Below are 14884 nucleotides of genomic sequence, written 5' to 3'. Positions count from 1 at the left end.
GAACGAATCTGGCTTAGGTTTGTAGCATTAATGACTTTGAAGATTTGACAGTGCCATATTATCACTAAAACATGACTGTGCAAATCTGTGGTCTTCACTCTTATTCTTAATTAATAAAACAAGCCATTTGTGAATTCCCTGTATATTTGTTATGGCGCATGGAACATACAGTCATATGATTTAAAATCACACCTGTCTTTACCTATTAATTTATGTTAAATGGACAACTTTAATTTAAACTGCATTCCCTAACTACTGCTGCCTTTGTAGAATGTGCCATCTTTTCATAGTAAATAAAATCCATATTATGGTTACATAATATAGTTGTGACAGTAAGTAAATCTGGTATTGTGAAACAGTAATACATGTAGCTTCCTCAAGGTTAGACTGGTCTACTTCAGTTTCAGTGTTAAAGCAAGGGATCTGGCCTAGTTACTTACAGAGGGAGTCTGAAGGTATTCAGGACATAGTTCCATATAGCTATTGCTGTTTGCACAGAAGCTTCAATCAATAAATGAAAGACTTTCCAGTGTTTCATTTTTAAGAACAAAAACATCATTCTGTATTCTGTGAAATATAAGCTAAACTTTTAGTAGATTCTTTTTAAGAAACGACTCACAGTTAATCAGATTAAAATGTAATTTTTTATCTACACGTCCTTGTGGAACCACATGAGGGTATTTACACAGTTTGTCACTTATCATAACAAACAATAAAGAACAGAATGATGAGCAGTGAGAAGGAACACTGAAATGAGGTTTGCTATTTCTGTGTGTCTCAGAAGACTGGAGCACCACATGGGTAAGCACTAAACCTTGCAATTGCTGGAGACAGACTTCAAGATTCAGGGTTTAAATTTAGACGAGCCAGGCAGAGTCCAGCTCCGCCTCCTTATGTCCAAACTGCACCTTGCCGGAGAACAACCTCAACTCCATCAACCTTTTTAACTTTTTTTCCTCATCCTCATCATCATCCTCATCATCTGCCGCTTGTCCGGGGTTCGGGTCACGGGGGAAGCAGCTTCAGGAGAGGCACCCAGACCTCCCTCTCCCCAGCTACCTCTACCAGCTCCTCGGGGGGGACACCGAGGCGTTCCCAGGCCAGCCGAGAGATATAATCCCTCCAGCGAGTCCTGGGCCTGCCCCGGGGCCTCCTCCCTGTAGGACATGCACGGAAAACCTCTCCGGGTAGCCGCCCAGGAGGCATCCGCACCAGATGTCCAAACCACCTCAACTGGCTCCTTTCGACGTGAAGAAGCAGCGGTTCTACTCTGAGGCCCTCCCGGATATCCGAACTTCTCACCCTATCCGTAAGAGAAAGCCCAGACACCCTGCAGAGAAACCTCATTTCGGCCGCCTGTATTCGCGATCTCATTCTTTCGGTCATTACCCATAGCTCATGACCATAGGTGAGGGTAGGGACAAAGATGGACCAATAGATCGAGAGCTTTGCTTTTTGGCTCAGTTCTTTCTTAGCCACGACGGACCGGTTAAGCGCCTGCAAAACTGTAGACGCCGCTCCGATTCGACTATCCAGCTCCCGATCTCGCCTACCCTCACTCGTGAACAAGACCCCGAGATACTTAAACTCCTCCACTTGAGGCAGTACGTCTTCCCCGACCCGAAGAGGGCAAACCACCCGTTTCCGGCTGAGAACCATGGTCTTGGACTTGGAGGTGCTAATCCTCATCCCTGCCGCTTCGCACTCGGCTGCGAACCGCCCCAGTGCATGCTGGAGATCCCCAGCAGATGAAGCCAACAGGACGACATCGTCTGCAAAAAGCAGCGAGGCAATCCTGAGGCCACCAAACTGGACACCCTCAACACCCCGGCTGCGCCTAGAAATCCTGTCCATAAATATTATAAACAGGACCGATGACAAAGGGCAGCCCTGGCGGAGCCCAACCCGCACCGGGAACACGTCCGACTTATTACCGGCAATGCGGACCAAGCTTCTGCTCCGTTCGTACAGGGACCGAATCGCCCACAATAGTGGACCCCGGACCCCATACTCCCGAAGCACCTCTCACAAAGCACCTCGGGGAACCCGGTCGTAAGCCTTTTACCAAATCGACAAAACACATGTAGACCGGATAGGCAAACTCCCAGGCCCCCTCCAGTACCCTTGCAAGGGTATAAAGCTGGTCCAGTGTTCCACAGCCAGGACGAAAACTGCATTGTTCCTCCTGAATCCGAGATTCGACTATCGATCTCACCCTCCTCTCCAGTACCCCGGAATAGACTTTCCCAGGGAGGCTGAGAAGTGTGATCCCCCTGTAGTTGGAACACACCCTCCGGTCCCCTTTCTTAAATAAGGGGACCACCACCCCGGTCTGCCAATCCAGCGGCACCGTCCCTGACCTCCACGCACTTTTGAGAAGGCGTGTCAGCCACGACAGCCCCACAACATCCAGAGCCTTCAGGTACTCCGGGCGGATCTCGTCCACCCCCGGGGCCCGGCCGCCACGGAGCTCTTTAACCACCCTGGCCACCTCAGCCCCAGTGATGGGCAAGCCCCCCCCAGCACCCTCGGGCTCTGTGCCCTCAGATGTCTCAAAGGCAGTGTGCGTAGATGTATCTGAGGCAGGGTTGAGGAGGTCCTCAAAGTATTCTTTCCACCTCCGGATGATGTCCCCAGGTGAGGTCAACAGCCCCCCCCCCCCCCCCACTATAAATAGTAGGAACCAGGAGCTGCTTCCCCTTCCTGATACTCCGGATGGTTTGCCAGAACCTTTTTGAGGCCGACCGAAAGTCACAACAGGGGAGGGGCCAGACAAAGAGCAATCCAAAAGAACCCCATGAAAAATTATAAAATCAGAGTCCCGTTTCCCTCGCCCGGACTAGGGTCACCGGGGCCCCACCCTGGAGCCAGGCCTGGGGGAGGGGCCCGTTGGCGAGCGCCTGGTGGCCGGGCCTTGGCCCGTGGGGCCCGGCCGGGCACAGCCCGAAAGAGGCACGCGGGACTGTCCCCTGGTGGGCCCACCACCCGCAAGGGGAATGTCAGGGGTTCGGTGCATTGTGGATCGGGTGGCGGCCAAGGGAGGCCCTGGCGGTCCGATCCCCGGCTGACAAAACTGGCTTTCGGAACTTTTTTTCTAAATGTCCCAAAATTTATTTTAAAAAAACTGAAACTGAACGGTTTAATAAAAGGTCAGTTTTATGCTAAAAATAATGCTTTTTCATCAGCTTTAATGTTAATTTTCATTTGTCACTGATGCTCGAGTGGATGAGATGATTCTACATGACGTCTTGAGGTCAGATATATATATAGGAAGCAATCCATGAATACTTTGAAATTGAATGCATTTTCACGTGGACATTACGCATGAATAAGCAAGAATATTTCTTGCAGTGATAAGCCATTTCGATACATATTTACGTTTCATTTACATGTTATGTTAAAAGAATTCAAGTACTATTTTCTCATGAACTAGTCTGAAGGAAGCCCTGTCAACATCACTCTTTACATCAGAATTCCCTGGTTGACCACATACCCTAGGGAACCCCCACCAGGGACTCCACCCAGTACACCGGTAACAACCTAAAAAAACTGTAACTGTAAATTTATACTTCTGCAACAGAAGCTGCTGGAAGAAGCCGTTTTCTATTAACAGTCATGCCCCTTCCAGCTGCGATAGATTCTGACTGATTCGGGGATCTATTGCCTTAGACTGCTTGGTGCGAGGTCTTCTTATTTACCAAGAGTTAGAGTGCTTCCCTGTTCACATCTGTTTCTGGTTTTCTGATCCTGCTCTGTTTGCCTTGCCCCCTGATAGTTGTTTGCCCCTTGTCTGACCTGCGCTTGCCTCTTTGATCATCAATTTTTTCCTAGCAATTTGGATTCTGTTTTGCTTGTGTCAGTGTTGGATTTCCTGACTTCGAATTTGTCTGATTTGCCTGACTCTCCAGTCACGTCACATCTGCACCTGTGTCCTGATTTCCCTGCTTCCCATAGCACTATTTAACCACAATATCAATATATGTACAATACCAAAATACAATTAAATGTTTTGGTCAAATTTTTTTGTTTATTTTGTATGGCTTTAAAGTGGTAACACAACATGCCAACACATGAACATACTGCATATTTGAAACCGTGATCATAAATACATACAATAAGTACTGTACTATACTAACATGTAGAGTGGCTTATTGAAGCCCCCCCTCCCGATCTGTATCTGACAGAGCTCCCCCTCCTCTATGATTCTGATTTAACCTCTGCCAAGACTGACACAAGGCTTTTTGAGCTGAGGACCAGCTCTGCTACACAATTCCACCAAACCCTTACACCTCTCTACTGTTTAGATACAGCATTTCCTGCATTCCTCCCACAATGGACTGCACTGTTACTATCTTACAAAAATACAAATACAGCCATGAAACAGATACAGGAATTTGAGACAAGCTAAAATATCTCCTCCAGAGTACAGGGTCTGTTACTGTAGATAGAGATCTGTGAGCACTGGCCAGTGTGTATCAGTATATCTGCGTGTGTGCATACACTTGCAGGTGTCTTCCTGTATCTATGCTTAAGGCACAGAACCTGGATAAGAGGGAAAAAACAAATGTGTTATATGCAATGATGAGCCAAAACATTATGACCACCCTCACGTGAAGCAAATAACATTGACTATCTTGCAAAAACAGTGCATGTCAAGGTCTGGGACAGTAAGCTAACATTTGGTACTTGAAGTTGAAATATTAAATGTAGAAGAAATGGTCAGAGATAAAGATCTGAGTAACTTTGACAAGGGCTAAATGATTATGACCAGATGACTGGGTCAGAACATCTCCAAAACAGCAAGGTCTGTGGGGTGCTCATAGTCAGCCATGGTGAGTGCCTACTGAGAGTGGTCCAAGGAGAGAAAAACCATGAACCACCAACAGGGTGCTGGGCCACTAGGACTCATCGATGTGGGATGTGAATGAATGCTATTCCATGTTGTAAAAACCAACAGAAGGGCTACTGTGGCAGATTTTGATGATGATCATGGGAGTAATGTGTTATGACACAGTATGTGGAGCCCTGCTGCATATGGGGCTGCGTAGCCATGGATAGGGCTTGTTGGCCCAATGCATCCCACAGATGCACATACCCAACCATTCACATGATACAACAGAAAACGGGATTCATCCAACCAAATGACCTTCTTCCATTGTCCCAAAGTCCAGTTTCAATGTTTGTGTGCCCATTGTAGGCACTTTCAACTGCGGATATGGGTCAACATGGGCACTCTGACTGGCCGACGGCTATGCAGCCCCAAATTAACAGGCTTGATGCCCTGTCTGTTATGACACATTACTCTCATAATCATCATCAGGATTATCTACCATTGGTGCTGCAGTAGCCTTTCTGTTGGTTTGTACCAGACATGATCCGTTCTTCGTTCAAATCCCGTATCGACGAGTCCTAGCTACCCAACATCCTGTTGGCAGTTCATGGTGTTTCTTTCCTCAGACCACTTAGTAAGCATTCACCATGACTGACCCTGAGCACATCATAGGCCTTGCTCATTTGAGATCAACCTACTATTGGATCTGACAGTTATTAGAGGCAGTATTCATCACATCTTCAATAATTGGAATCGGTCCTTTGATTTACCAAAGTTACTGACAATATCTCATAATGAGTATTGCATGTACTTCTTTGCAGCACAAAGTTCCACCCACTTATTGAAATGTGAACATGTTTGCCTCAAGTTAAACCAATGAAAGGTTTTGCCGGAGTTGAGTGACAGCTGTGGAAAGAGGCTGCGTTCTTTGGTGGAGCGGAGAGACAAAGATAGCCTTAAGTTCAAAAACATTAAAAATTGTAAGCACACCTAGGTAACGTATTCCATATACTCACTAATATTTCATCATGGTTCAAAAACCAATAAAAGAGTAGATATCTGTGTGTAAAACTATTGTTCATTGTCACTGGAAAATAAATAGACTGACATCTGAACCAAAATTATGCAGTTCATCGATTAGCCTAGTAGGTTACTTCAATTAAAAATGTTCCATTCAAATTCCAGGCTTTTCCTCAATCTCAATCAAATCATCAATTTAATGTTAAACTAGTAGTGTTGGTAGCTATCTCCCATCATATATACACTATATCCCCAAAAGTATATACTACTAACAGTTGACCGTGGAATATTTAGTAGCGAGGAAATTTCACGAACGGACAAGTGGCATCCCACCATGGTACCATGCTTGAATTAATTCACTGAGCTCCTGAGAGCAACCCATTCTTTCGCAAGCAGTCTGCATGCCTAAGTGCTTGATTTTATACACCTGTGGCTATGAAAGTGATTGGAATACCTGAATTCAATGATTTGGAGGGGTGTCTCAATACTTTTGGCAATATAATGTGTGTGTGTGTGTGTGTATGTATATATATATATATATATATACATACATACATATATATATATATATACATACATACATATATATATATACACATATATATATATACACACACACACACACACTCTACTGTTCAAAAGTTTAGAAGAAACGTCATATCTTTCATTCATCAAAGTACCCTCTAGCAGTTATAACGGCAGTGAAAATTCGAGGCATTCTTTCTACAAGGGGCATTAAATATTGATCTGTTTCATGGGATGAAACAGTTAACAAATGTGCTAAAAGTTAAAGGATAGTCTACAATTTCACTATCCCATCACCACACAACCAGTTAATTGGATTTCCATGTTATAAAGGGAACTTGCTTTATTTGACTTATATTTTCATTTATAGTTGTTCACTCAGCTTTCCAATGCTTACGAAGAATAAATCTACACTGAACAAAAATATAAACGCAACACTCTTATTTTGCTCCCATTTTTCATGAGCTGAACTCAAACATCGGAAAATTTTTCTACATACACAAAAGACCCATTTCTCGCAAACATTGTTCACAAATCTGTCTAAATCTGTGTTAGTGAGCACTTCTCCTTTGCCAAGACAATCCATCCCACCTCACAGGTGTGGCATTTCAAGGTGCTGATTAGACAGCATCAATATTGCACAGGTGTGCCTTAGACTGCCCACAATAAAAGGCCACTCTGAAATGTGCACAGTTTTGCTTTGGGGGGGCAGAAAACCAGTCAGTATCTGGTGTGGCCACCATTTGCCTCACGCAGGGCAACACATCTCCGTCGCATAGAGTTGATCAGGATGTTGATTGTGGCCTATGGAATGTTGGTCCACTCCTCTTCAATAGCTGTGCGAAGTTGCTGAATATTGGCAGGAACTGGAACACGCTGTCGTATACGCCGATCCAGAGCATCCCAAACATGCTCAATGGGTGACATGTCTGGTGAGTATGCTGGCCATGCAAGAACTGGGATGTTTTCAGCTTCCAGGAATTGTGTACAGATCCTTGCAATATGGGGCCGTGCGTTATCATGCTGCAACATGAGGTGATGGTCGTGGATGAATGGCACAACAATGGGCCTCAGGATCTCGTCACGGTACCTCTGTGCATTCAAAATGCCATCAATAAAATGCACCTGTGTTCGTTGTCCATAACATACGCCTGCCCATACCAGAACCCCACCGCCACCATGGGCCACTCGATCCACAACGTTGACATCAGCAAACCGCTCACCCACACGACGTGACACACGCTGTCTGCCATCTGCCCTAAACAGTGAAAACCGGGACTCATCTGTGAACAGAACGCCTCTCCAACGTGCCAATTGCCATCGAATGTGAGTGTTTGCCCACTCAAGTCGGTTACGACGACGAACTGCAGTCAGGTCCAGACCCCGATGAGGACGACGAGCATGCAGATGAGCTTCCCTGAGACGGTTTCTGACAGTTTGTGCAGAAATTCCTTGGTTATGCAAACCGATTGTTGCTGCAGCTGTCCGAGTGGCTGGTCTCAGGCGATCCTGGAGGTGAACATGCTGGATGTGAAGGTCCTGGGCTGGTGTGGTTACACGTGGTCTGCGGTTGTGAGGCCGGTTGGATGTACTGCCAAATTCTCTGAAACATCTTTGGAGACGGCTTATGGTAGAGAAATGAACATTCATTTCACGGGCAACAGCTCTGGTAGACATTCCTGCAGTCAGCATGCCAATTGCACGCTCCCTCAAAGGTTGCGACATCTGTGGCATTGTGCTGTTTGATCAAACTGCACATTTCAGGGTGGCCTTTTATTGTGGGCAGTCTAAGGCACACCTGTGCAATATTGATGCTGTCTAATCAGCACCTTGATATGCCACACCTGTGAGGTGGGATGGATTATCTTGGCAAAGAAGTGCTCACTAACACAGATTTAGACAGATTTGTGAACAATATTTGAGAGAATTGGGTCTTTTGTGTATGTAGAAAAATTTTCCTGTGTTTGAGTTCAGCTCATGAAAAATGGGAGCAAAAACAAGAGTGTTGCGTTTATATTTTTGTTCAGTGTAAAAATCTAAACTTCATTAAATAAATGGAAAAGTGCTTAAAACCTTTGGTGTGCAAAACCTCTTAACTGGTAGTGTCCGTGTGTGTGTGTGTGTGTGTGTGTGTGTGTGTGTGTGTGTGTAATCCAAGCTAATTGAATTAGAATTTCAGGGAGATTTAATTTCATTTTCTGATTTGGACTGAAATTGATAAATGCATTCCGGAATGGCCCCAACCCTGATATATATATATATATACAAGTTGCCTATTTTGGCTGCTTTGTCTTTTCTTTCTTTGTCTTTTTTTCTTTCATTTTTCACTTCTGGTAGAGGCTATTATGTTTTTAATTCATCTTGCTGCCTCAGAATATTAGTCTGTGTGTTGCAGCTTGATGTGTTGTAAACATTGGTTTTCCATAGAAGAGTATTAGGGCCACCCAAAAGATAAAATAAAAGATTTTGAGATTAAAGTCAAAATAAACTGTTGAGATTAAAACTGAAATAAACTTTCGAGTAAAAAGTGAGGGAATAATTAATAAAATAAAGGGAATGACTCTATAAGGCTGTAACTAATCAAAACAAGAACTGACTGGCGCACCGGCAAGGCAAGGCTACCTAATCGGAACAGATGGGGGGGTGGCGACAGAGAATATCAGCGGCCCCTACTTATCTTTTAGCCTTCCAGAAGGACAATTACGAGCCGGCTAGAATCACACATGTGGTTGTCACGTAGACGGAAGGTACCGAGAAAGGGGGGGGGATGCCCAAAGGGCTTTAAAAGGGATACAGCTGATACATATGGCAGAGCCTCCTCCTGTACATGCTGAATGTATGTCAGACGGCCGCTCCCGGATTGCAATCTGTCAGACAATAAACCGGTGATTTGCAACTTCTCCCCGTGTCAGCTGTGAATCTCTTCTCATCCACGGACCCGGTGGAGACGGCGTGCTCCAACAAAAGTCAGAAGTTAAACGGTACAAACCTATCACTAAATGTGAGTTGTCTGTAGGAGATGAGTCATCTTACATGACGACACCACTCTTGTGGTCACATTCAGCTGCATTGTGGGTTCATTCTAGTGCTGGGCGGTATACCGGTTCATACCAAGAAACGTTTTTTTATTATTGTTATGATGAATTTTTCTTATACCGCAATACCAGTTTAAATAGCCTAGACAACGTTCGGAAAGTGGCACAACTGGAAACAGTTTAAGGGGGGACCTTTTTCACTGCTGCACCGCTAAAAATGTACTAAGAAAGATCAGAAACGGAAGATATAGCTGATGCTATATAGTATCGATTCTCAAATACTAATCAATATTAAAAATTAGTATCTGATTAGATACTCATTTTCACCATTATTGATGCCAAAGGTGCAGTCTTCGCCTCATTCGCCACACTTCACATGGCACCACTACAACCCAGGCGCGCGTGCACGCACGCACTCGCGCACACGCTCGCACATGCTTAGTCAAAATGCATTCAAATCTTAAAATACAGAGTGAGTCTTATCCTTTTTATATTTGTCTTTAATTTACAAAACCTTATTGCACAGCCTCATTACCAAATCCGGGTACATTTTACTACATGTTGTACTTGTATAACTGTGTATGTGACAAATAAAGAATCTTCTATCTTGAATGAGACCCACTTGTTTGCTCACTTTGCGTGTAGCACTGTATTTGAGGGTAAATATTAAGTATGCCCTCATTTGGATTGGAACAGAGATTGTAAGTTGTTTGGCCTAGCAAGATGAATTAGAACAGAGAATGGAGATTCAAATTAAACTCTGGCATGACACAGATAGACAGAGCAGAAGTGGAGGTAGTTCCAAAATCAGGGCAATTCTGCTGAACACTGACCCAGCTTCTATGGCTCTTGTGGGATGTGACACTTACAGTATTATGTGAATTGCAGCTATTTTTATATAGAGGGGCTAGGAAATGTTTATAGGATCTAAGTGTTTTATCATCTTCTACTGGTTAGTATGTGAACATATGAGAATGCAAACAGAATCCAATATTCTAGCTGAAACACCAGAGCTTAAACCTAGCATTCTGTGAATGTGATACTTTCTTAGTATTACTCTAGGTTTCACGTTTCAGAGATGTACCACCACCATCTGAGGGGAGGCATGGTGCCACTGTGGTTAGCACTGTTGCCTCATACCTCTGGGACCAGGGTTTGTGTCTCTGCCATGGCTCCATGTGTGGAGTTTTTATGCTCCAGACCCCCACGATCTTGAATAGCACGAGCCGTTACATAAAATGGATGGATGGATCATGGTCTGGGTGTTGATTCCTACCTTCTGGGCAGTGGCAGCTGGGTCCTGCCAGGTTGCTAGTGCAGGTAGCCCCATTCAGGCAGGGTTGTGAGAGACAGTGGTCTACTAGAGCTTCACACTGCTCACCTGTGTACCCTGTAACGCAATAAATCATTTACTAATTACTACCAAAATATAGGTAACAAGCTACGCAGCAAAAACAATACCAAAAGTTTTCCCATAATACACATTAAAATTTGTGTCAGAGTGGGACTGTCTTTCAGCCCTGGATTTCTAAATCAACTGAAAATTTGCCAAAATGATTATCAGTACTGGTACTTAAAAGCTTTTAGAAAATCAGACAAAGATTATATCTACCAGTGGCAACTGCTCTAATACTACAAGAGAAGCTTCACTTTCTCCAAAATCTCATAAAAATTTTAATCAAATATGTACTGTTTTATTTTACATTGCTATTTAAAAGAGCATGCTAAAACATGTTCGACTTCACTGCTAGTTCATTCAGAATCAGCAATAATTTCTCACAGGTCGTCTAATGTGATTTTTTTCCTCATACATTACATTCCCATGGCAGCACGATCCAATATAACCCATTGAAGTGCAGCTTCACTGAACTTCAATGGTACTTCTGTTTTGAAAGCCATGCGTCTATTGGACAAATGCTTCAAAGCATCATTTCCAGGGAATCTCAACATCTCTGGGAATAAAGGGGGCAGTGAGCTGGCCAGAATTTGCGTTTTACAGGGTGAGCCAGGAAACTCATTAATAATCATTAAGCGTATGCACTACCTAATTGGCCAGTGAATGCCTTGCATTTGTGGAAAACTCATTAATATTCACTTACTGTCAAAAGTTTGGCTGATGGTGGGTAGATTATGTAGAGTTACTTCATTAAATGGTGTGATGTAGTGTTTCTGCAAATGCATGTGTCCTTAAATGTAAACGTTGAATGAAGTAACACCTTAGTCAGATTAGCTAACCACTTATACTAGGTGTGGCTACTAAATAATGAGACTGCTATTACGAGCGCACACGAGTATAACGAGATTTATTCATTACAAATTAATTACTAGGGGTGTAAATCACAGTTTTCCTCGCGATACGATACAGTACCCATTCCTTAAGCCAACGGTTCGATATTCTTTGATACCTCAGACATTCCCACGATACGATGCGATACGATACGATTCGATTCAGTTCGATACTGGGGATAGTAGTAAAAATTATGAAATTTCACACAATCCTTTACATTTCCATGGATTAAAAAAGGCAAATATAATTAGCATTTTATCATATTTTATTGGGAACTGTAAACGAAATCTAGTGTAGTCACGTATGTCCCATAAATCAAGCAAAATAAAGTGCAATAAGGTAAAAATAAAAACTTTTGATGGATGTAGATTAACATGGTGAATAATTTTTATTTTGAATCAAGTCTTCTCCAGACAAATACAAAAGTGTAACAAAAAGTATGTCCATAACTGTCATGACCTGCTCGTATGACCCTCTCGTGTGCTAGAGGCTTCTTACTTGGTCCAGCTCCCCCATTCATTTTTATATTCTTTCTTAAGTTTAGTAGAAATAAATTGGAGGCTAACTAGGCGACTCGGTAGCTTGCAGCAGCTGGCGCAGTTGAACATGTCATCCATCCTCTATTTTTTATGCCATACGATCTACCCACACTACCTTTGCAATCGACCAGTAGATCGCGATCGATGTATTGGGCACCCCTGGTGTAGACCATGTATACGTTGGAGTGTATCATGAAAACAATACTGGAACAGGCCAGAAAATAAAAACGCATGTATCGATATTTATGTGGTCACATCGATGCATCGGATCGTTTGCCGTTGAATCGATATATCGATACAAATCGATGTATTGTTACACCCCTATTAATTACATACAACCACAATCTTATTATTTAACAGTGTTATACTTATTTAATAGCCCCACCTCGTATAGCCTAATTGGTATTATGTCCAAGTTTAAGTGGCGAACAGTGATGTCTATATCTTGCTGGAAAAATTAGTGTACAACAGCAAGATTTCCATGCTAGTCTAGGCTGGTTAGTGCTGATTTCATATTAATGATGCTCAGGAGTAGTTGTCCTTACTGTCTTTTGTAGTGTTTCCATTTTTTATTGCATTCTTATAGAGGAGGACATCACAGTACTTAATTTAGATGATTGCCAGATTTCACACTCCTTACAGAATCCAAGCAGAGAAGTCTTGATAAATGTATGTATCCTTTCATAAACTACTATTCACATTTTATCACCTCAAATAAGTCATTAACTGAATTTGAAAGTTACTGTTTGCAATGAGAGCTTAGTCTACATTCAATTTGGTGCATTTTTGCTCTTTTTCTAGGAAGTCCAACCTTATCCATGAATTAAAGAGTGGAAATGTCATTATTAAACATAATCCATCTGCTGTATTCCAAAGTATGACTGTAAATTTTACGCATTTAACCCCAATCACAGTACATTCTGTTTTCCTTTTCATAGATCAATAGAATTTTGACTTACAGTATGGGTTCTGTTATTTATCAATTAGCATGGTTTCTTTGGCATTCTGTCTAAAGCATTCACTGGCCAATCAGGTAGCGCATCTCTCATGAATATCAATGAGTTTTCCCGAACCATCCTGTAAGGCGCAAATTCGCAGCCAGGAAACTGGGCTGCTGCGTGATGATTGGAGGAAGTGGCTGGACCTCTTTCTGATTGACAGCGTTTTGAAATTATACTTCAGCATTGGAGCATTTCAAGTCCCATGTGGATTTTTGGCAAGTGAGGTCTTTTCATATTTTCAATTTTTATTTGTACATATTGTACTATAAATAAAATCATAAATATAGTGTTCTTCAGTTTGCTCCTTCTTTCGTTAGTAAGGTTAGTTTGTTCATTAGCAGATTTGTAAAATTCATTTGTTTATTACTAGTCGTGGAGGAGGGGGGACTAGCCAGCTTCCACTGTTTGAAAGATCACCGACCGCCACTGATATCTACTTAAAGGGAACGCAAGGTAAGTTATATGGCACAATTCAGACACAAGGCAATTCAAAGTGCTTTACAGGGACACATTAAAATTATAAGACATTAAAATTACATTTAAAAGAAAAAAAAAACTTAAAAGCCACCATAAAAAAATAAATATTTAGCTAAAAAGAAGCTACACTGCAGTGGCAGTGCATGAATGAAACTCCTGCAAATTGAATTTATTGAAAAGCTGCAGCAAACAGCAACGATTTAGAGGCACCAATCCATATCTATTAGACATATCGGGTATCGGCCACATGTGCTTGATCCACATGTGATACTATGTTATTTAGTTTTTTTGGCAGTCTGTAAAGTACAGAGCCCCAAAAGTCCTATAAGGTGATTTTTTTATCTTGTGCACATACAAGTTATCTTGTGGGAACAAGTTAATTTGCACAAGTTAATTATCTTGTGGGAACAAGATAACTTGTGTGCACAATATAATTTACTACATAAGACACTTACAAAAGGAGGAGACCATTCGGCCCATCAAGCTCGTTTGAGGAGAACTCAACTAATAGCTCAGAGCTGTTAAAATCTTATCTACTGTAGCTCTGATTTAAAGGAACCCAAGGTTTTAGCTTGCACTACACAAACAGGATGATTATTCCATACTCTAATTACATGCTATGCAAAGAAGTGCTTTCTCAAATCCATTTTAAAATGTCCTCCCACTAATTTACACCTATGGCCATGAGTTCTAGTATTTAACCTAATATTGAAGTAACTATTTGGCTGAACAGCGTCCAGACCAGGTAAAACTTTATATACCTAGATCATGTCCCCCCTTAGTCTCCTTTGCTCGAGACTGAACAGATTCAGCTCAGCTAACCTCTCCTCATAAGACATTCCTCTAAGACCAGGAATCATTCTTGTAGCTCTACGCTGCACCATTTCCAAGGCAGCAATGTCCTTTTTAAGGTTTGGTGATTGAACCTGCACACAATATTCTAAATGGGGTCTTTCCAAGGAATTATATAAATGCAACATCACCTCCCTTGACTTAAACTCCACACACCTAGAGATATAACCCAACATTCTATTGGTCTTTTTTATTGCTTCCCCACACTGACGAGAGTGGGACATGGAGGCATCAACATACATACCTAGATCTTTCTCATAATCAGCTACCTTTATTTCAGTGGAACCCATAAAATATCTGTACATTATATTTCTGCT

At 42.4% G+C, this 14884-nt stretch overlaps 1 protein-coding gene across 2 annotated transcripts in view; it reads right to left on the bottom strand.

Annotated features, from left to right (window-relative positions):
• dner (delta/notch-like EGF repeat containing) overlaps positions 1-14884 on the bottom strand; it is an 80808-nt gene that overhangs the window by 5455 nt on the left and 60469 nt on the right. Inside the window, exon 7 of one of the 2 annotated variants that reach the window (XM_023792146.2) lies at positions 10688-10801. The exons of the other annotated variant lie outside the window; for it this stretch is intronic. Coding sequence (XP_023647914.2) covers positions 10688-10801 — 114 coding nt within the window. The remainder of the gene's footprint in view (positions 1-10687; positions 10802-14884) is intronic. 2 annotated transcript variants of the gene reach the window in all.

The sequence above is a fragment of the Paramormyrops kingsleyae genome, chromosome 17 (genome assembly GCF_048594095.1).
Source record: "Paramormyrops kingsleyae isolate MSU_618 chromosome 17, PKINGS_0.4, whole genome shotgun sequence".
NCBI lineage: Eukaryota > Metazoa > Chordata > Actinopteri > Osteoglossiformes > Mormyridae > Paramormyrops > Paramormyrops kingsleyae.
The sequence above is the reverse complement of the archived record's forward strand: the minus strand, read 5'-3'. Positions and strand labels throughout refer to the sequence as shown.